The sequence below is a fragment of the Tachysurus vachellii genome, chromosome 10 (assembly GCF_030014155.1).
Source record: "Tachysurus vachellii isolate PV-2020 chromosome 10, HZAU_Pvac_v1, whole genome shotgun sequence".
NCBI classification, from domain to species: Eukaryota; Metazoa; Chordata; class Actinopteri; order Siluriformes; family Bagridae; genus Tachysurus; species Tachysurus vachellii.
Genome location: NC_083469.1, coordinates 6,530,280 through 6,554,530, shown reverse-complemented (window position 1 = coordinate 6,554,530; position 24,251 = coordinate 6,530,280). Strand labels below are relative to the sequence as shown.

The 24,251-nt window shown below is 38.5% G+C and overlaps 1 protein-coding gene across 2 annotated transcripts; it reads right to left on the bottom strand.

Annotated features, from left to right (window-relative positions):
• Nucleotides 1–1,809: 1,809 nt before the first annotated feature.
• grhl3 (grainyhead-like transcription factor 3) lies at nucleotides 1,810–14,602 on the bottom strand. 2 transcript variants are annotated; one of them, XM_060879454.1, is made up of 15 exons: nucleotides 14,432–14,602; nucleotides 13,010–13,172; nucleotides 12,837–12,901; nucleotides 11,873–12,137; nucleotides 11,591–11,676; nucleotides 11,226–11,379; nucleotides 10,352–10,463; nucleotides 9,948–10,042; nucleotides 8,654–8,812; nucleotides 7,885–7,966; nucleotides 7,021–7,145; nucleotides 6,088–6,214; nucleotides 4,807–4,892; nucleotides 4,592–4,656; nucleotides 1,810–3,000 (listed from the first exon to the last, which is right to left on the bottom strand). In XM_060879454.1, exons 1-15 carry the CDS (start codon nucleotides 14,446–14,448, stop codon nucleotides 2,883–2,885), a joined length of 1,719 nt encoding a protein of 572 aa, XP_060735437.1. In that variant the 5' UTR covers nucleotides 14,449–14,602; the 3' UTR covers nucleotides 1,810–2,882. The 2 variants fall into 2 exon arrangements, with proteins under 2 accessions (XP_060735437.1, XP_060735438.1); XM_060879455.1 differs by having other exon boundaries at nucleotides 11,226–11,376.
• Between the last annotated feature and the right edge of the window lie 9,649 nt (nucleotides 14,603–24,251).

Sequence of the window (24,251 nt, the reverse complement as noted above, 5' to 3'; positions counted from 1 at the left end):
GTTTTCTTTTCTTTCAATCAATTCGGTATGTCAGAAACTCCCAGCAAAGGTATTTGTGAAATTTTCTTGTTTTGTCCTTTGTCTTGTTTGTCTTCTGACTGTTTTGTTCATGATCTGGACTGTGGATGAAGGGTTGCTCATGCTCACATCTGCCTCTAAAAGAGGACGTGACCATCTATACCAGTATGCATGGAGTAGAACTCTGTCAGCATACACAACATATAAAATTATATATATATATATATATATATATATATATATATATATATATATATATATATATATATATATATATATATATGCATATTTTCTGGCTCTGTGTGACTTTATAACTGCTTTCAAGAAGCACTAGCAGTAGTAGAGGACAATCCCTGGAAAGAGCACTGAGGTCAGCCTTTGTGTCCGAGTTCCCAGGGACTTGTGTTCTGCTTTAAAAACGTTGATTGATTGAATAATCAGAGTTGATATTGATCAACATGAGCAACTGATATCACTGAATCACCCAAGGTGTTTTTTCTTTTAGTATTTTGCACTATTAGTTATTTTGTAATTGTAAATTTATTTAATGCCTTTTGTATTCTGTTTGTTTTTCCTCTCCTTATTTTTGTCATAGGCCACTGGAGGATTCACAGAGTAAGAAGTTCACTGTATTGTGTGTAACACAGTTTCCTGTACATGTGGCGACAAAACTGACTCTTGGACAGACAAAGAGCTCCAAAGTAGGATAAAATGCCCGTTACCTTTTTCACTGGGCACCGTAGATCTCAGAGGTCAGTTGTTTTTGCCATTTGAAATGTATTAATATACTTGTTTTAACAGTTACAGTAACGATGGAGATGTCTGTGATCTGGAGCTATCTGTTCCTTCACAAACCATGTCCTTTTTAATGGTGGTGCAGACTCTCCATAATGGTTAAGGCCAGAATGGTTAAGGTGTTGGACGACTGATCAGAAGGTTGTGAGTTCAATCCCAGGTCCACCAAGCTGCCACTGCTGGGCTCCTTGAGTATGGCTATTAAACCTCAATTGCTCGGTTGAATATAAGTAAGATAAATATAGAAGTCGCTCCGGATAAGAGTGTGTGCTAAATGCTGTGAATGCAAAATTCAATCCAGCCTCAACTTACTCCTCTGTTTTCACTTAACATGGTGAAACACTGGAATTATTTAGTGTCCTTATAGATGCTTAGAAAATGAGGTGAAATTTACAACATTTAAAGATGTTTTTAATTTAGGACTTCAATGTCGAACCTTTTGAGGTCTCACTTTTTTCTGACATGTTTAAATGTAAATCATACATTCATTCGTTCATTCATTTTCTACCGCTTATCCGAACTACCTCGGGTCTCGGGGAGCCTGTGCCTGTCTCAGGCGTCATCGGGCATCAAGGCAGGATACACCCTGGACGGAGTGCCAACCCATCGCAGGGCACACACACACTCTCATTCACTCACGCACTCACACACTACGGACAATTTTCCAGAGATGCCAATCAACCTACCATGCATGTCTTTGGACCGGGGGAGGAAACCGGAGTACCCGGAGGAAACCCCTGAGGCACGGGGAGAACATGCAAACTCCACACACACAATGTGGAGGCGGGAATCGAACCCCTAACCCTGGAGGTGTGAGGCGAACGTGCTAACCACTAAGCCACCGTGCCCCCCTCAATGTAAATCAATTTTATATAAATAATTCAACTATGTGACAAAATGCAAATCTATAATAGCTGTCAAGTAAAAATGTATGGCGTTAAACACAAATTAGCATTCATGTGGCCTATGACATCTTAGCTATGACAATTAGCCAAGTTTTTTCATTAAATGTTTTTTATTTTCCTTATAAAAGAAGACGAAATACAAAAGCAAAATAGGGTAACTGTTGCAAAATACCAAAGATGTACAATGGAAACACAAAGCAGTTGAAATGCTTTAAATCCAAATAAACAACAACAAAAAAAAAATCCACAATAAAATCAGATCATCAATCAAAACTTCAACATGGATTTTTTTTTATCCCGGTGATTTCAATTTTTTTTGTGGTTCTCTTTTTCTTTTCTTTTAAAATATATGTGGGAGGACAGGAGGCTGCCTCGATGTGAAACCCGTAAACCCGAGCAGCCTCGAAATGTGCAGAGTTGTCGGTGAGCAACATAAAGCCACCAGCTACTGAGTTTTCACAGGTGAAACACTGAGACAGAAATGCAACTCCGCAGGCAGGAAATGTGTGACGTTTAAAAGTCCAAAACTGCCCTGGTTTTGACTCGGACAGTTTCAGATCTGAAACAGGCAGACTAGTGTGAAGCTACAGAGTCCTGACCGGAAGTGTATGAACTCTGCTTAGTGTTAAGAGGTGCATACATGAAGATAAAGGAATCCACACAAGCATGCAGAAGCGATACCACAACCATGTTCTGCTTTTCCTTCCACAGAAATGATGAGCCCACAGAAAGCAGCGGTGATGGGCTTTTTTTGTTTGTTTGTTTTTTTCCCAAAGAGGCAGACATTGCAAAGCTATCACAAATATTAACAAATTTCATCCTATCATAAAACATACAAAGTATCTTCTGTTAACAATATTCACTTCTATTTACACCTCATATTTACAACTCGTTCATTTATCCGCTCATTTTTCTCAGGCATCATAAATTGCTTGCTTGGTTTAAAAAAAGATAAAAATAATTAAGAAAAATTAGGAAATAAATTGGATTTGCAGAGGTAATTAATATGGTTCTGACGTTAATCTGTAAACCTGCAGCGCTCTATTGTCCCCATGGTGGTACAAAATAATTCTCGCTGAGATGTGGCAGTGCTTTCAGATTGGCAGGCTGGGGTGACACTGCCAGTAAGGGGGCGGGACTTGCGTCAATTGAAGATGACATCATTCATAACTCGAGTAGCGTGACTTGGTATTGATTGAGCATGACCTCTGTGATCTCGATGAGGAAGGCGGTATGGTTGCTGTAGTGTTCGATGATGTTGTCATCCATGTTCACAAAAATCCTGAAACAGAGAGAACATGAGCTTAATCATGAGCCATAATAAAAGATAAATCATTGAGGTATTACACTAATTAATATTATGCATAACTAGAAACAGGGTGGTTTCAGGACCTTCAAGTGGCCAAACCTAACCTAACTAAGTGACTAAATAATACAAAGAAATATGTAAACTATGTGCAAAGGGTAATTCTTTTAAAATGACCAAAATGTAAAAAAAAAGACTCCTTTTAGAAGCGACATGATATCTACAATGAAACCTCATTTTAAATTGACCTAAACGTTTTAAACGTTCTCCGTCTTAAATGAATTGAATCTGAGTTTTGATTCTGTTTAATTTGTATAACTCCTTTTAACAATACACAGCGTCATCTAAGCATGTTCACAGAAATCCAGATGTAGACTGAGATCTCTAATGATCATGAGGTGAAAGCAAGAAGAAGAAAAAAGTTTCTATAGTGTAGAATAAAGCAACAACGAGGACAGAAGAGCGTTAGTGATTACAGCTGCAGTTCTTGGGTATAAATCTACACTATCCAGGTGAGATCATGCACTTAAGCAAGAGTAATTTAAGCATAAACTTTAGGGATCAACAACAACAGTGTAAAGTGAGTCACAAGTGCAGATGGATTACGTTGTAGAAATATCATTTACACGCGATTGTATGGTTTTAAAGTAAAATGTACTCGAATGGCCCTTTAGTTTCCAGTGGCAGACTTAATATATATTTAAATACGTTCAAAACTATGGATCTAAATGTCATAAACGGTGTTGTTGATATAATAAGATTCAATTAGATTAAATTAGATTAGATTAGATTAGATTAGATTAGATTAGATTAGATTAGAGTAGATTAGATTAGAGAAACGTTTCATTGTGTACAAAATGTTTGCTACAGACTTTTCACCTAAATCATAAATCCAAGGAATGTGTGTGTGTGTGTGTGTGTGTGTGTGTGTGTGAGTGCCAGGTCTGCCAAGCCTGAGGGTACACAGGAAATAGACTGATGATGGGAGGTAGACAGAGAGAATGCCACCTAACCTGTCCTGTTTTTCCAAACGCTACCATCATCGACGTGTCTAAGGCCCAGCTAACTCCAATTTACTTCACAGCAACGAAGCCTTGGGCTAGATTACTATCACTAAAATGGATTAAACCTAGCATATAAACTGCTGCTATACGTTCACAGGGGTATGAAAACATATACCCCAGATGGTGACAGGTGACTAGAGGATCTACACCTTTGTAATTTCCCCGCACTACTGCTTCGTCTTCCTATGGTTTCCTTTTTCTACAACTTTTTTCTGGTAAAGAAGTAAAGAAAACAGCAATTATAAAATTCCTTTACTACAGAGTTCTTGCCTGCCCGGTCTGTCAGCTTAAGTTCCAGAAAGCTGACAATAAAAGACCACAAGCTCAAACTAAAATGACAACGAGAGCATTTCAATCCACCCTAGCCTTTATTTATCTCCTAGTCTACGCTGTCATTCCAGCATAAATGGCAGCCATCATCCACTGAGACCCTCCCTGTGCCAAAATGGCCGACGCCACCCTGTCAGCCTGTGTGTGATTACTGCTCCGAAACTGTCACTCACCCGCGTTTGCACTTCTTGAAGATTTTCCCGATGGTGTCTTCTTGCAGGCCGTACTTTTCTGAAATCTGAGCATGAGAAAGGAGAAACAAGATGCGTTTCATTTCAAGGATCTTGTGGCATGTACAGTGAGATCTTCAGATGTATGAGAAAAGGATAGAAGGAAGAGAAGTAGAGCAGGAAGAAAGAGTAAGAGAAGATAAGTAAGCAGAACGTACCGCCTGTCTGAGTCCTCTCAGGGTGGGCGAGTTCAACATGAGGGCATCGAACACTTCTTCTGATTCTTGCCGTACGTACAGGAGGACTATAACAACAACAAAAATAATAAACAAATGAATAAATAAATAAATAATTGATGTATTGTTGTGGATACTGTTGTCGTGATCATGCTCTTTGTCTGTGGACTACTGATGTTGGAATTGTTACCAAGACTACAAGTTCAAACCTCCAAGTAAACAACATGTAGATCATCATCAGTTACATTTTGTCTCGGATTTGTTTGCAGCAAACAAAGAAATGTGTAGTTGTGGTTTTGTGGTAGTTATGTGGTGTTTTTTTTGTGACCCAGGATTGTTTATGTATAATCTGTGGTGGGATGGAGAGATTCTCTGCTTTATGCTATGTTGAGGTTTGACTTTATATTGTGTGTTTAGTTCTGTGTTTGTGTGTGATGTGGTTTTGTAGTTTTTATGTTGTGTTTGTGCGATGTAGGATGTTGTAGTTTTTGGTGTTCATTGTAGTGTTTATGTGCTATTTAAATGTTGTGGTATAGTTTTTGGTGTTCATGTAGTGTTTATGTGTTATTTAAATGTTGTGGTATAGTTTTTGGTGTTCATGTAGTGTTTGTGTGTTATTTAAATGTTGTGGTATAGTTTTTGGTGTTCATGTAGTGTTTATGTGTTATTTAAATGTTGTGGTATAGTTTTTGGTGTTAATGTAGTGTTTATGTGTTATTTAAATGTTGTGGTATAGTTTTTGGTGTTCATGTAGTGTTTGTGTTATTTAACTGTTGTGGTATAGTTTTTGGTGTTCATGTAGTGTTTGTGTGTTATTTAAATGTTGTGGTATAGTTTTTGGTGTTCATGTAGTGTTTGTGTTATTTAAATGTTGTGGTATAGTTTTTGGTGTTTGTGTGTTATATTTATGTTGTGGTATAGTTTGTTGTGTTTATGCAGTGGTACTGTGTGATGTATGGTGTTGTAGTGTGGTTTTGTAGTGTTTATGTAACGTACTGTATGGTGTTGTGTTGTGTATTTGTGCTATTTATTTAATGGTAATGTGTATGTATGGTGTGTTTTTGTGTTGTTCCCATTATGTTTATGCTGCATTGTGTCTCTGTATTATTTGTTATTATGTGATCAAGATGTTTATTTGTTTCTGTGCTTTATGTTGGTGAGGTTTGATGGTGGTTGTTCTGGATGGTGGATAATTAATTAATGGTTCATTGTGATCATTTGTGTTGTGTGTGGTTTGTTTGTGACTGTGTTGCAATGTCGTACCTCTCTGCTGTTCTTCCCTGCGTGGTTGTTTGTTGGGCGGTGTGCCACACTGCTCTCCTAAATCAGAGAAACAGGCCACACGTTTCAGCGGGTTCTTGTCACTTTCCTCTGTACTCGTAGTCACCGCCTAAGAGCCAGAGATAACAGACGCTATCAGCATTAGAGTAAAAAAAAACTTTTGGCCTATTGAAAAATTTCCTGTTGTGCTCTGATAGTGTTATCATTTATCACATCTAGGTGGGTGCAACCTAGCGATGAATTAGATCACACAAACACAATCAAGCAAGTGTGTATCTAACTGCCCGATCAGCTAGTGTGTTTTCACATGCATATGATACTGGTGTGTGACATGATCCCAAATAGAGGCTATGATTGCATGACATCCAACACTGTGTGTGTGTGTGAGTGTGTGTGTGTGTAAATATTATGTACATGTGTAGGTGGCTTCATGCAAAAGATGCTGAGCTGTAAAGAAATGCACGTCTTATTTGACACACTGACTGCTACAGAGAGTGTGGGAAATGCTATGATTCAGAATGGAGTGTGTTTCTTCTCCACTGTGTAAACACACAGTCCCTTTAACATCATTTGTGTGTGTGTATGTGTGTGTGTTTGGGAATGCACGAGCCCCTGCAAGCTAATCCTCCATGCCATTCAGCATGACTGTCTCCTCATGTGAGGTGAGTTTCGTATATAGTTGTGTAATCATGCTTTCCCTTTCTCTCTATCTCTCTCTCTATCTTTCTTCCCATCACACTTTTTTCCTCACTAAATTTTTTCCCACACTTTTCCAGCCTTTCTCTTGTACTCGCTGCCCTGCGGCTGTTGGAACATGACTCGACACCGTTGTGGCTAACCGCAAATCCCGGGATTCCTGGCTATGTGTGTGTGTATGTATGTGTGTATGTGTGTATGTATGTGTGTTAAGCATACCAAACGCTGCAGGTTGCTGTAATGGGTCTCTGGAATAAACAGCACAGGCAGTGTGACATGGTCATCCAGGGCTTTAAAGTAAGTGCAGTCTTTCCCCATGGAGCTGGAAACCAGAGTTTGTTTTCCTGCAAAAAAAAAAAAAAAAAGACACATTTGCTTTTAGAAACTTTATAATTAATGACGCTAGCTCACAAATTTGTGATCCAACTTCATCAGCTAAAAAAATAGACATACCGCAATCTGAAAATAGAACATAGTCATTTAATTGAAGTGGTACTATATATAATAGTGTAATATATATTGCAGGAATGATGTCATTAACTAGGCTAAATATTCTGTATATTGGAAATGCAGAGTTAGCAAGGTGACGGTTACAGTACCACAGCTACATTTACAAAAACTTCATGCTACTAGAAATAGGTCTGGGTTTAACAATACTATCAAGCTAAAAAACCATCTCAAGTCAGTTAGTAGAGCAGGGAAAAGAGTGCAAGATTGTTAGCTTTATATCTAGCAAAGCTCAGAGCTAGCTATGTGCTAAGAAGGAACATTTGAATCACTTCAGTCTGTTTTGCAGTTTGTTTCCTGTTTAAAGCAGCTCACTATCTGGCATATCAGTAATTCTCCAGTGTGTTTTGTTGCTAGGTTTTTCCTCACTTGGGCTGTTCAGATTAACTTAAGTTATGGTTTGAGAAATGAACAGAAATCTTTAGAATAGAGAAATCTCTAATCTAAGAGGAATCATTTTCAGGTGAGTTTTCTCTACCAAACATCCATAATTCATGAATAATTTTGGGACAGTGATCTCAGACTTGTGTGATTGTATACCGTAACTAGTTAAAGGGTGGGTTGATTGACTCTTACCACCATTAGTTGAGTCAGCAACGTTCTTAGATCGCCTCCTGACCCTTTTGCGTTCTTCATCTCGCATCTTCCTCTCTGCTCCCTGTAGGAAGAGAAGTGCATCAGCTTCTTAATTTTGTGTTTGATCTCGACTGCTGAAAAACTCCAGCGCTACCGTGACACTTCATTGATTTGTGCCTCATCCAAATAAACCTATATACAATGCTAAAAAAAACAACAAAAAAAACATCCAGCACCATCTGATGGAAAAACACACTGGTTCCTCGTTCTGCAGTGATGCACTAAGCTCACCTGCTGTGGATAAACCTGTCAGACAGGTAAAGTTCTGAATGATTCCTCCTATCCTGTACTCACTACATGCTAGCTATGAAGGCAGCCAAAAGCGAAGGAACGAACAGATGAAGAAGATAACGAGAATATGAGGGTTTGGAGGCTTTATCAGATAAGAGTTGAATAAAGGGATGAATAGTCTGTTTTAACAACCAGCAGATACAAACGTGTTAATGTGCCCGAGCGGACGGAAAGACGGATTGACGAATGTGATCTTTTTCTCATATGAAAATGATCCTTCAAGTCTCAAAGTCTGTGGCAGTTAGAAACACTGAAAGATGACACCTATTTGACACCTATTTAAGACACCTATTTGCTTCGAGGACACAATCTCAAGTAATGGATAATAGCCTAGAGGGTCCGAATGCTTTAGTGCACACCTTCATCACAATGAACACACAAAGTCTCAATTCGAATGGAGTTGAAAACTCTAACTGACCTTATCACAGAAGATCTTGATCTGGCAGGCGGCTCGGTGGATGAGACGGTTGGTGCCAGAGCTGAAGTCATACGTGTCGATCTGCAGGTTTAGAGGGACGCCTTTCACCCCTTTCTGAGAGGAGAAGTCTGTACTGAGGGAATTGATGCCAATATACACCTGCGGAGAACATATAGAGAATGAACATTTAGATACATGTTAGATTTTTAACTATTAAGATGCTCTTTAAAGACAGTCCAGAAGCCTAAGTCAATAATTTGACTATTAATAAATCCAGAAACACACATAATGCTGTTAAAAAAATAAATCCAACTAAGGCTCTTATTAATGCTCAGTACAATATAGAATAGAGAGAGAGAGAGAGAGAGAGAGAGAGAGAGAGAGAGAGAGAGAGAGAGAGAGAGAGAGAGAGAGAAACAGGTTTTAAGGCGTTCATTAACTTATTAAGTAAAGTAACAGAGCTGAGCTCAGATACAAGAAACAATGAGCACCTTTAAATCATTTCTAAGCCCTGAGCGTGATCCTAACGCATGTATCATCTAACTGAACGACTCTTTAGGCAAACAAGCCATCGTCACGGATGACGATCTAGCCCTGAAATATAGCAGCAGCAGCAAATACATAGCATTTCCTTTTCATAAAAAAGGTGTGGAATAAAAATGAGAACACCGGGACATGACCAGGCAGGTTTTAACCCAAATGCAGAAATATAAAGAAAGAAAGACGGGCTTAGTATGCGAATGGTTCAGTTCTAAGCCAGGATCAGCTCGCTTTGTCTTTTTAATCCATTTTCATTAGGACGCAAATGAGCAAACAACTGATTCTTTTATTTCTTTATTTTCTACCAAGTTTATTTTCGCAGTCAGTTGTTGTGCATTTTGCTGTCTGATAAATTCAGTCGACAATTATCAGGTGTGTATATGTTGTGTTTTTTTTTCCTTTTTGATAGTCTTTTCCTCCTCCGCCTGTTCTTGGTTTCACTGTCCCGCCCTAAACTCTAAACTGCCTCAGGATATTCTTGAGATCTCTCTCTCTCTCTTTCTTTCTCTCTCTCTCTCTTCATCTCTCTCTCCATGTTGTCATGACAGGTGCCTGGGGTGGTGACATGCCATGGATTCCTCTGCCCTTGTGACACACACACACACACACACACACACACACACACACACACACACACACACACACACACACACACACACACACACACACACACACACACACACACACACACACACACACACACAAACACACACACACACACACACGATGTATCTGACAGGGTGTGTATTTTTACCTTAGCCTCTTCATTGGTGTTCCAGATGAAAGATAGTGCATTAAAAGCGACCTCTTCTATGTTACTGATGCCACTGAAGACTTCTTTGTAGTCAGCTGGAGACAGATGCATTAAAAAGATTAAATGATCACATTGTCACAAAGAAAGGATGATGCTCTAATTTCTAACACACCTTCTAAAGCTAATCAGCTAATTAACAGACTTCCTGATGTAGCTTGGGTGTGTTGAACTAGGAGAAACCCCACAATCTGTAGGACAGGTGGACAGGTGTCCAGCAAAACCAAAGCCACAACATACAACCATTTGAAGTTAAGAACCATTTGATTAAGACTGCAGACTCCTGCACTGAGCTATTGGACTTTTCAATACCATTATGTGCATATGTATGTGTTTGGTTCGCATACCAATATCAATGACCCTCTGCTTAGCGGTCGGCTGCCGCGCGTGCCAGTGATTCCAGCACTTCAGCTGCATCTCAGGATTCTTATCGTTTTCAAACACAGCCATGATCACAGTCTGAGAGAGATAGCGAAAGAGAAAGAATGATATACAGAGAAGGAACAAGAAAGGTCGATTGTTAGAAAACGTTTCTTAGAAAAACAACTTGTCATCAAGCTAATACCTTGGTTTATGTCTTATTCTTATATTAATTGAGCGAGCGTACGTATACGCTTGCATGAAAACAGGTTGCTATGCCTCTCCCTCTCCATCTCTAAGTGTTTACTCACTTGGAGTTTTGGCCTAAAGGCTACAAGACAGGATTTGCGCGCATGGGCGTGCTCTGGAAATGTATTGCCGAAAATATTTTCATAACATTATTGCAGCTGATCGTCATCTGATCGAAACAAAAACGATAAAGTGTTCATCCATAATCACTGGGAATTGTCATGGCTGGATGTGGTGACAGTATGACAGTTTGTAACATTATCTTCAGGTAAACTGTGAGATTAAACTACGCACTGAGCTGAATGTTTGCGCCAAGTGTGTACCTTGAGTCATCAATAGTGAAGCTCTGATCAGCCCTGTAATTAGCTACAGATTTGCCCGGAGGTCTTGAAGCACGCAAAGCTTTCCACTTTAGCATTTTAGAGTTCTATGGATTGGGACTTGCATTTTCATTACAGTCTATTACCATCTAATAACCTACAAAAGTCCAACATTTAAGTGTTTTTTAGGAAATTCCCTACATGAACTTTGGAGAACGGTCTACCACCTTCCCAACAAATCCAACACTTTGCTGGTGTTTAGGCTCAAACATTTTTAACTGGCTTAACTCACCTTTACTTTGCTACAAGGTATCCCAGCACTGCTGTCCACACCTTGCAGGGTGATGGGGTAAAACTGGCCCTTGTTCAGGTACACCATAGGAATCTCAGTGTTCTTGTTTTGGGAGGCTTGTGCTGCTCCGAGAATAAACTGAAAATCATTCCTGCTAACAAAAACAAAGCAAAAACCAAATGAAAAACAAACATACAAAAAATATATACGTATATATATACATATATATATATATATATATATATATATATATATATATATATAATCAATAGTCTAGTCTTTTGCCCAGGGCAATGTGTAATTATTAGCAATCTTGATGATTGGCAGGTTGAAGTGTTATTATATGCTATAGTTGCATGGCTCACCTATACCTCTCAGGAGGAGAGTTTGAGTATGAGCTGGAGTAATCAGGACTTGGGTGGCCCACAAACTCAGTGCCGTAGCCTGGAGGCTGTGTGGGTGAAGAAGAAAAAAGGCAGAGCGTTCGACATTAGCTTGCGTCATGTACTGATCATTTCATGAGTCACAGCATTGTTTTGGATATTTAAAACCATTAGTTGCATAGCAATAAATAAATCAATAATAATAATTCAATTTTCCTCTGCTTAGGTAAGTTCTGAATACTAAGATTTTTTTGTGAGACTCACTTCAGTGCTGTCACTTGGGTAGGAGATATCCGAAGGCCACATTTTATGTGTGTTGAGCATAAGAGAATCAAATATGTTGTTGATGGCTTGCTTTTCATAGCTGTCGCCCGCGACGGCCTGGATGTAGTTGTTGTTGTTGTTGTTGTTGCTTGGAGAAATTTGCTTCACGATTTGTGACTGAGTGGTGGAAATGTTCCCGGATACCATCTTCAAGAGGTGAGAGTTTTGTAACTGTGTCAGCTCAGGAGAAGAACCGTTGGGTGTCCTGAAAGATAATTGAACATAACTGTGTTCACTGTGGAAGCAAACTAGGCCTATGTTTAATATTTAAAGTCTAGAGTTAAGTGAAAGTGGCTAGGTGGCTTGTCAATTCTGTTAACTCTAGAACAAATAAAGCACTCAAAGTCCTTTTACTAGTTGCAGCGATTGGAGAACTTGTTAAAGTCAAACAAACAGCACTCAATCTCGACATTGTTTGAGGAGAGCTGGGTGGGAGCTGTTTGCCTCATAATCCACATCTCTAACTCTGTTTGTCTTTCTCGTCATTGCCTCAGCTCAAGGGGAAAAAAATATTCCTGATCAGCCGCACAAAAGACCAGTGACTCAGCTGTCTCTGGGGTGGGATGGAGAAGAGGATTAGAATCTCAAACTGCTCTGACCTCAGCTAAGCTTGAGCTAATCTCGCTAGCCCTCGTTTTGTACACTGGAGGAGTGGCGGGAGGCGAAGAAATAAAACCTGTGAGAAACACCTACGTTAAGTTTCATACACCTGTCACTCTTGTCTCTCTTGACAATTGGACAGGCACACCTCTATCCTTTCCACTCTTGCCTGTCAGCGTCTGTTTGGGGTTTGTCTTTTATCTCGGCAGGATGTGAAATGAATTGGGCATGTATGGTGTAAGACTCTGGAGATTACTGACTGTCCTGGTACAGAAGTAAGATCTAGTTTGAGTTTTTTTCTTACCTGTCCATCGGTTTATATGGACCGCCAACATGTGAACAGGTTGTCATCTTCTGCTCTTTTGGAGTCTGTAAAGAAAAATAAATGAATGAATGAATTCACATGTCAATTGTTTAGAATTTTCAGAAATCCTAGAATGTTCTGGGTTTTTTTTTTTTTTTTTTTTTTTTTTTTACCTTGCAAATATCACTGAAGATGGCGATACTGTTGATATCATCATCAGGGATCCTGGATTTTGTTTTGCTGCTATCGATGTCTATGTAGTTCCAGGACTCCATTAGATAGTTATCAGTGTAGCATGGGTAATTAAAGCTCTCGTTCTGCAAAATCATCAGAGCCCTAGAGCAAGATGGGACGGAGAGAGGGAACTTGGTTTAAAGAAATGCAACAGTTCAGGAAGTTTCCGAATACATAGTCATTGACACACACACACACACACACATATATGTAAAGCAAGAAATCTAGACAAAATAAAGGATGCAGCATTTACAACATGCAGCGACATCAGAAATCCTCATAAACATATCTTTTTTGAAATGTGTTTCTAAGATGATCTTAAACAACTCATTTAAATCCCCTACACGTTTGCTGTGCAGATGTTCTTAGCACTTGAAGGAAAAACCTCATGCAAATATAACGTATGCCTGAAGACCACAAACAAAATCTAGACATTAGAGAAGGATCACTTATCTCTTCACACAGGGAAAAGTGGTATTCATTTTTGTGTCCCCTGTCCTCTATCCCCTGGATTAGCAGCTAGCAAGCAAACAGTTAGTTTGCTCACGAGCACCTGAGCTCATGACAGAGCTCTGTTTGACCAGGTGAGAGGTCTTGTTTAGCAAATGAACACATTTCCTGTTGATCGTTCTCTTCCATAAAGCTTGTTTTACTTTAAAAATGAAGGAATCGGGTTCTGAAATAGACTTTAGGCCTCTAAAACACTGCTCTGTCACAGACACATGAATGATATGAAGCTCACATGGTGCTTGTTTGGTGCTGTTATTATGGCATGCTACAGTTGGATGCAATGTGGCATGCACTTTCAATGCCCTGATTTAGTTTCTGAGTGACAATAAGAAGGTGAAAAATTGCTTTTGTGATTCAGAGCCCCTAGGACAGCAGAAAATCAGACACACACACACACACACACACACACACACACACACAAATACTATGATTATTTTCTTTTACACAGCACTGTGTGTGTGTGTTGGTTGTGGTGTCAGCTATCTGTACAAACAATCTCTATGTACTATTTCTGATGAGGGTCTAGTTGCCCAGTGGCAGAAGAGAGATGGGGTGTCAGAGCTGCAAGCGACGAAACTGACACCTTGAGAGTGCGAGAGGAATAATGACATACGGAAACTTAAAAATGTAGGTATTTTCCGGAAAGGAAAGAAAACCGTCAACTGTTTTTTTTTTTTTCTTTTTTGTTTTTGTTATTGTTTTTTTTCCCACTCTTAAGTCTAACCTCTGTAAACATCTGTGTCAGTCAGAGTTCTTTGTATTACAAATTGTGAAAGAGCAAACCTTTTAACCTGGTTGATAAACAAAACATCTTGAGATAACGTGTGTAAATCAAAAAGAACATCACTTACTCAATCTCCTTTGTCATGTCGTTCCTCAGAGGCAGCAGAAATAAATCCTCAGTCTAAGCTGTCCTCTCTGGTACGGTGTGTGTTTCCGTTTTGATATATAACGGTTAGAGAAAGAGAGAGAGAGTTGTTATATCTGTGAACCTCCTTGAGTGAAGCGGTTTTGATTTGGGCCTGCCACTGCCGGCACATTTATCTGTCCCAACAGGTAGCTTTCACACACTTGTACCTGATTGGCTGAAGGTGCTGAGGCAGGTGTGTGATGGGACAGGTGTATGTCCTTAACTCTTACTGTGCTGGAGAGAAACTTAGGCAGGTGTGTGAATGGGACTCATTAACACATGGAATAAAAGGCTGAGCTTTATCCCAGGCAGGCGTGAAAAAGAGTCAGAAACCAAAGGCTGAGCTCAGGGAAAACCCTTTTTTTATGCTAATGTCGATGTGTCTCACATGCATGCGTGTTTCTCTCAGGCTCAAACACAGGATTATGTAATAAATAAAGCTTTTGTTTCTCTACAAGGTTTTGCTCACTATAGTGAAAAGGTTTTAGGTTCGATGATAATGATGTTGGGTGAAACTTTTGGCCAAAACTTCAGCCTGGATTCTGTATCAGTGTACAATTTCCTGCAGAAAAAGGAATAAAGAAATAAAAGAAAAAAATAGAGAAAAATCTGTGCTGTAAATGAAAGGAACCTACATTTTATATTAGAAATAGGATTATTTTAAAATAGGAATGAAACTTGAAAACATGAAATGAAGTCAGTGTGCATGCAAAAGACTGCTCACGAGTAGGATTATGTGACAGTTTTGAACTTATAGGGACGTATAAAAAAAATACAAGGAGAGGATTTTTTTTATTTCTGAAGTTAAGATTGGGGTAAAATAATTTGCAGCATTAATAATTATGCCAGTAGTATGTCCTCTCAACGATAGGAATATCTGACAGGTTGACATTAAGTTAGTTCCCAGAAAGAAAACTATTAATTAATTAATTTGTTTGTTTGTTTAATTCCTAAAAAAACTCAGCTAAAAGAGAAAAAATGGTTAATAGGGTTTTAGTGAGATTAAGTATAGTGTTAATTTCTTATATCAAGCTATGTCAGCGGAAGGTCCTTGCAATGGATGTGTGTGTGTGTGTGTGTGTGAGAGAGAGAGAGAGAGAGAGAGAGAGGGGTGCAAACAACTGCTTAGTCTACGTGGTTATGCAAATGATTTACATATAAACCCCAATTTTTTATATATCTGTTTGTCTGGCATTAAAATAAAACACACACATCACACATTTTTTAGAGTCAAATGATTTATTCTGTTTGTTTTCCATATATGAAGGGAAAAAACATATTTTTTCAGTTCATGGAATCACCAATTAAAATGCCTGAAATGTTCATGTGCACTTTTTCCCCTTGGCCATTTCAAATGATCCTTTGAAGACTCGCTAACTGCCCCTCAGGCTGCATCTAGCACACACGCACACACACACACACACACACACACACACACACACATACACACACACACACACATACACGCACGCACATACACACACACACACACACATACACACACACTTACCCATGTGCACTCACACACACTCACGCACACACAAAGCAATTACTTGAGAAATTAGTGCAATAAAACTTTGCTCATCCCTGCATTCTCAAGCACCTGCATGAAATAGAACCTTTTAATTTCTAGTGAATTTCCCTCACATTACAGATTTCATTTCTTTCACTAGGTTATCTGAGTAAACCATGCCGGTCACTGCACCCTATAATTTGCACGGTAATAATAAGGGAAATGAATGTAGTGCTTATCCAAATCCCAGAGCGTGTGCCACATGGATACACAAAAGAGAATGTAATATGGTGTAATAGTATGTCCATCCTGCAAAAAAAAAAGCTGCACATCTCACACAGATCTACAGTGTGATGTCCGAGAGCACAGTTCTGCCACACACTGCCTGAAGGTAGCGCATGCAAATGATCTTCAGTCTATACACACCTTTACAAGTGGATGAGGAGACTCATGTGTTGTGTGTGTGTTTGTGTGTCACTTGTGATTATGTGTGACTTATCGCGTGGCAGTGGAGGAATGTGCAGGCTGAGCAACCTGCCTTTACACTCCCACACATCTATAAACACACAAACGTACAAGCATCTTGGCATAAAATCAAATGTCCCATGCCCCGCCTGCGCCGCACGGAGCCCTCAGGGTACGTAACCAAAATGAAATAGAGCTGGAAATAAAGGCAGAAATGAAGGACTGAGATTTTAATCTAGCATTAATGAAGCTACATATTATACGGTTTAGTATAATATATTATATTAGATTCATCGTTCTGCTTCATCGTTCTGCTTCATCAGCATCCATATATATATATATATATTAGCTTTTTTAATCTACTTTTCTTCCTCCTTCTGTTTCCCAAGGACAAATAAATAATTTCTGTCCAGAAAGCGTGAGTGGGAAATGTGACGTTTGAGAAACTAATAAGTCTGAATTTAAATCTGAATGAGTGTGTGAGAGTGTGAGTGTCTGATCTGGCAGTAGGTGTTAACAGCCGCGAGTGTGAAAAGAGAAATGCTCCCAGTCCCACCTAGAAACCACCAGCAAAACCAAGTGCGCCTTGTCAAACCGTATATAACTGATTTTTAGATCAGAACAGAAATCTGATACATCATAAAGCCGCTGTCTTACTTCACAATCGTACACAACGGAAATATGTTGAGATAGAATGCAAAACTGCATGAAATGATAAAAATGAAACTTTTCTAGTTTATAACTCAATATAACGGTTAAAATAAATTCCACAGAAAAACTGATACACCGTTAATAGTAAAAGATTTATTGTTATATAATTATAGATTTCTGAGTAAAGTCTTTAATAAGAAATTACTACAATAAAATATAGTGAATATTATATATTTTCTAATATAGACCTACATGTTATTGCTTTCACTATGAATGGATATGTATATGTATATGTATATGTTCTCATATAGGACAATATTATGTAATGAAAGTATTATAATGCATCTAATAATGAATGATCATTTTACTCTATGCATACTATACTATACTATACTATACTATACTATACTATACTATACTATGCAGAATATAACTGAACTGAAAGGACAAAGGTCTTTTTTAAGGGCACAGATTGGAAGTGCTGGGATTTGACCCATGTTGCAAGTAAATTGCTGTAAGACTAATATTCTTTACAGTGTACACTTTACACAACACTTTACACTATATGAAACTACTCTATCCTGTATTACAATATTATATCACCCCATGTAATGCCATGCCATACTCTACTATACTATATAACATCTTACTTTACAATACTATCCTACATTATAATATGCCATCTAATAATATACTGCGCCATATAATACAGTACTATGATATCCAATACTATCCTATCTTATGCTACCATACTGCAATACAAAGCTATACTATACTATACTATACTATACTATACTGTACTGTACTGTACTGTATTATTCTGTACTATGACATCCAATACTATACAGTACTGTATTGTACTGTATTATACTATACTGTACTGTACTGTATTGTACTGTATTATTCTGTACTATGACATCCGATATTATCTTATCTTTTCTACCATACTGCAATAGAAAGCCCTATACTGTACTGTACTATACTATACTGTACTGTGCTGTACTATGCTATACTATACTGTACTGTACTATGCTATGCTATACTATACTATACTATACTATGCTATACTATACTATACTATACTGTACTGCGCTGTACTATGCTATACTATACTGTACTGTACTATACTATGCTATACTATACTATACTGTACTATACTATGCTATACTATACTGTACTATACTATACTGTTCTATACTACACTGTACTGTACTGTACTATACTATACTATACTATACTATACTATACTATACTATACTATACTATACTATACTATACTATACTGTATTAAACCACTGCACTATATTACACTGTAGATTATATGGCTGATATATTTGTCCATATAAACCATCTTATACAAGTATTCAAAAGACAGTTCTAAACAAATTCTGTAAAGGGAAGATATCCTCGAAAATACTACAAAATGTTTTAATATCAAATACATTTCTATAATAGCAGTAAGCAGTTAAACAGCCAACAAAAATGCATAGATTCTCTGAGGTATGCCGTGTTTCTCTAGTTTGATTCAGGCTTATTGGTGAACATGCTACACACCTACACAACTGTATCTGCAAGTCAAATCCTGGTCAACACTTATGATGTTTATCCCCAGATACATGATCTATTATTGGTGCATTGGTATTTTGTAGAGGAATGCAAGACCAAAAAATAAAATAAATAAATAAATAAATCAATAAATAGATATATAAGAACACAAAAAGACCACTGCATATGTATGTATATATATATTTATTTTATTAAATTATATGCAGTGGTCTTTTTGTGTTCTTACATTGTTGTTTGTGTGTGTGTGGTGTGTTAAACATCTCTCTCAACAGCTCATTTGTTCTTGCTCTTTGCCCCAGCTTCTTTCATTTTCTCTTTCTTGCTTTCTCTCTTCTTCTTCCAGGAACTGAAGCCCTCCGCCTTGCATAATGTCACAGTAAAAAAATGCAAAGACAAAACCTACCAGACTTTACAGCTTTAAAAAAAACATCTCACAATGATATGTCACATAATGTGGTTGTCTGAAATAACTTCATTTCACATGTCTATTTTATATTTCTCTTTCATAAGAGTTATGAAAAGAAAAAAAGAAATATTAAAAAAAAAATTAATATATATATATAAATACATTTGCATTAATGTATAGCAAATAAGGAAGGAGAAGTTATCCACAACAATAGCTCCTTGTGTGTGCCGTTGCGTATGTGTGTACGATGGTTCATACACACCAACCTGTGCACCTGTTCGCTAAAGCCACAGGATTAGAGCTGAATATAAGCACACTTAAGGAGCGTCTGACCTCCCACACATACAAACACACACACAGAGAAAGTTATAGGGTCATGAAACATACGCCCTTTGACCTTTTAATTGTATAGCCACTAAGTCTTGCATTGAAAGTACTTTATTCAGATAACAATATCAAGTCAACGGCCAAAAACTGGGTTTATATAAAAGATTAATCGAGGAGAGGAGAGGAGAGGAGACGAGACGAGAGGAAAGGAGAGGAGAAAAGAGAAGAGAAGAGTGGGGAGGAAAAAAGAGGAGAAAAGGGGAGTGTTGCATAAGAGGACAGGAGAGGACAGACAAGGGCACGGTTAAGTGATAGCAGTGGACCTTGAGTGCTGCTCAGCAGATTAGTGAGAGATAATCACACTAAACATACCCACACACCCACACACCCACCCACCCACTCACACACACACACACACACACCCACCCACTCACACACACACACACACATACACACGCACGCATGCATGCATGTGCACACACACACACTAGACCTTCAAACTCAACTAACAGAAACAAAAGCCAGAAAACAAGTAGGAAAACCTGAAACTAATGCCAACAATCAGAGTTCCTTCTCTCTTTCGGGAATCATTTTCTAAAACGCTTCATACGTGGTGTGTGTTTTCTCTGTATTCCCTCCACATCCCCAGTGTTCCCAGGATAAGCTCCATATGAACCGTGAGCTTGACCAGGATAAAACTCTTACCGTGGGTAGAAGATTTTATGTATAAATTTGCAATAATCTACACACGACAGCTGTAGCCATGTTAGACTCTCATCTCTTAAAAATTGTAACATTAGAGTCAACTTTATGCTCCTAACAAGTTCCAACATCAAGGCAGGATACACCCTGGGCATCAAGGCAGGATACACCCTGGACAGAGTGCCAACCCATCACAGGGCACACACACACAGTCATTCACTCACGCAGTCACACACTAGGGACAATTTTCCAGAGATGCCAATCAACCTACCATGCATGTCTTTGGACCGGGGGAGGAAACCGGAGTACCCGGAGGAAACCCCTGAGGCACGGGGAGAACATGCAAACTCCACACACACAAGGCGGGAGGTGGAGGCGGGAATCGAACCCCGACCCTGGAGGTGTGAGGTGAACGTGCTAACCACTAAGCCACCGTGCCTTGTCAGGATCAATTAAAATTAAAATTAAAACAATGAAACTAACAGATAAGCGTATAGCTCTTCACTCTGTTTTACAGATTTGTTAGAATCCTATATTTTTTGCACAATGTATTATATAGAGTATGCACACTGGCTAGTGCTATTTTGTATTTTGTGTATTTGTCCTGTAGTGTTTTGGATTGTCTGTTTGCACTTGGTTGCAAAGATGCACTTTATGTGGCTTGGACAACTTACTTTAAGTCCTTTGTTTTATGTAGCTCATTTTATGTCATTCTTTTTACTGCGTCAGCTATATATGGTAGAAATGACAATAAAAACATCTTGACCTGACTTTTTAAGATAAACAGATTTACAAATTTACAAACTCTCTTAGGTTTAGCATATCTTGGAGAGCAATAGTACACAATGGGCAGTCATATTATTATTATTTGATGTTAAAAAAAAAGAAACCATCTCCAGTCCCAGTGTGACCTCTTAGGTGAGTGAGAGTCTCTTTGTTTAATGAAGGTCAAATTAATTTAGGCAGAATGACTTAAAGTACACAATAGCATTATCTGAACATTTCAAGTTTACATGTTTCCAAGACATTTTTGTAAATTTGTGTAAGCATTCCTTTAACGCATCTTCAAAACAGGTAGACGCTGTTTATTGCTTCAGATTCAGCTCAGGGAGAGATATTGAGCCATCGAGACTTGAAGACAAAAGAGATGGCAAGTCGGAGCCCTGTGATGAGTTCACTGATGGAGACAGATGATAAAATCTCCATTATTCACACACACACACACACACACACACACACACACACACACACACACACACACACACACACACACACACGCACACGTCCTACAGTGTAGTGTGTCATGTGTAGCTGTAATTTCCTTCCTTGTTTCTGATCGGTTTGACTTTAAATGGATTCTGCCTCAGTTATGAGTCACTTTGGATAAGATTGACTGCCAAATGAAAAATAAATGCATTAAAAAGGTCAAATAAAGGGTACAGCATATGTACACTCACTAGCCACTTCATTAGGAAAAACCTGTGCTCTTTATAGAATTATCCAATCCCCTGATCGTGCAGCCGCAGCAGCACAGAGCATAAATTTAATTCAGTTCAATTAAATTCTGTTCAATTTAATATGTATAACGCTTTTAACAATAGACATTGTCTCAAATCAGCTTTACAGAACATATAAAATATGGTACAAAAATATGTATTTATCCCTAATGAACATGCCTGAGGTGACTGATGTTACTGTGGTGAGGAAAAACTCCCTTAGATGGAAGATGAAGAAACCTTGAGAGGAACCAGACTCAAAAGGTAACCTTATCCTCATTTGGGTGACACTGGAGGGTGTGATTATAAACTGTTATAAACACCAGAGAGTGTTATTATGAATAATGTTGTTTCTATAGTCAGATACAGTCTGAGAATTGTGTATTGATAAGGAGGTTGTTGTCCTCAGGGACCACATGTAAAAAGCATGCAGATGCAGTTCAGGACCTTTAGTTAATATTTTTAACAAACTCTCAGTGATCCTAAAGGTGGGATGATTGTTAGTGCCAGGAAGAGTGGTGGAAAAAAGAAAAAAGCATCCAGGGAGCAGATTTTATGGTAGAAAAACCACTGTTGATAAAACAGGCAACTGGAGAATGAGCAGAGGTGACAGGATGGTGATGGTAACTCAAATAAGCACTATTTACCTCATTGGTGAAAAAATAGCATTGGTGCTCTTCACTTGTATCTGCAGGACTTTATGCATTGTGTTAATTCTGTATGATCGGATGAATGAGCCGGTGTTCCTTTTAAAGTGGCTGGTGAGTGTAAATGCAGCCTGATGCAAAGTGTTACACCACAGCAATTTTCCAGTATTTTTTCCTACTATATTAATGAACATCACCTGGTACTATCCATTTATACTTACATTTAATCATCTGAGAGACAGAGATTTATAGCAGCTGCTCTAAACAGCCAATCAATCACCAGCCTCTCTTTTATTCTCTTTCTTGATTTTTTTTCTCCCATTCCTAGAAAAAAATGTTCTAACACTGGAGACTCCTTCCCTGAATGCTACAAGAAACTTCATCACATTAACGATCGCTCATTTATTTGAATCAGTTTGCTATTTGCTATTTTGGTCTGCTATACTCTCACTCATTCATTCATTTTCTACCGCTTATCCGAACTACCTCGGGTCACGGGGAGCCTGTGCCTATCTCAGGCGTCATCGGGCATCAAGGCAGGATACACCCTGGACGGAGTGCCAACCCATCACAGGGCACACACACACACACTCTCATTCACTCACACAATCACACACTACGGACAATTTCCCAGAGATGCCAATCAACCTACCATGCATGTCTTTGGACCGGGGGGAGGAAACCGGAGTACCCGGAGGAAACCCCCGAGGCACGGGGAGAACATGCAAACTCCACACACACAAGGAGGAATCGAAGAAGGAAGCGGGAATCGAACCCCCAACCCTGGAGGTGTGAGGCGAACATGCTAACCACTAAGCCACCGTGCCCCCCTTGGTCTGCTATACAAATATCTAAAAATTAGATGTTTCTAAAGAAACAATTACTTATAAAGCAGAACTGTTGCTATGGTCGCTGTTATAGGAAATCAATAAATATATTCGGACCCATCAACAAATAATATAATTAGTATTTAACAATAACGGAAGTCAATAGTTATTTGTCGAACTCTTAAATGACTATTTATTATTATAATATAATATAATATAATATAATATAATATAATTAATATTATTATTTACGTATGAGGGTTTTCCAAAAGTCATCAAATTGCACTAAATATTTCACAATATCACGTTTAGAGGAAGCACAACACTGAAAAGAAAACCCCACCTCTCGAGAGGCACAAACCAAAGCCACAAGTTTGTACAAGCTTTTGTAAAAGAATATAATTACTGTTACACAATATAATAAATGGTTTCTATCCTGTTTTCACCTGGTTGATATTATCCTATAACAGTAATAACATCCGAAGTGTTTTATTCCTTCTATATCACAGTAACTCGTCAGTGATTATATTAACATTTTTAATTTATTAAACAATGACAAGTCATGCTTTCTGTTCATGTACAGTATTTGTGGAGGATTCACAAAACTGTTATTGCCAGATTTTTTTTCCACACCTCCAGACACACAGACACAGACACACTCCCACACACACACACACACACACACACTGAAAGTGTAAGGAGCCCCCTATAATGTGAGTGTAAAGGGAGGTAAAGGTGCCACCCTAAACGGCTTCTATTGTGTTACACCTAATTCGAGTTTCATGTACACACACACACAAACACACACACACACACACACACACACACACACACACACACACATACACACACACACACTTCTAGTTTCATTTCGACTTTGGTTCCCCCAGGCTCTGTTGTAATTGGACAAACTAAAAAAGACTGCAGAAGCAATAGATACACCTTCAGGTGAAAAGTTAGATATCTTACTACTACAGCCCCCCCTTAGCACCTTCAAAACACACACACACGCAAAAAATGAATGTGCAATGCCAAAAAGTTTCTCATAAGTTTTATATGATTAACTGGTTCATCCAGAATGTCTGTGGTAATAATTCACAGAAAAATGCTTTAAAGCTACAATGTGAGGACAGGTGCAGATTGAACTCAAAGCTTAAATAA

Coding starts and splice junctions, on each gene's coding strand:
- grhl3 (XM_060879454.1), bottom strand. Junction 10,464..11,225: donor TACCTTGTAGCAAAGTAAAG/GTGAGTTAAGCC, acceptor TATCTCTCTCAG/ACTGTGATCATGGCTGTGTT. Junction 10,043..10,351: donor GCAGAGGGTCATTGATATTG/GTATGCGAACCA, acceptor ATCTGTCTCCAG/CTGACTACAAAGAAGTCTTC.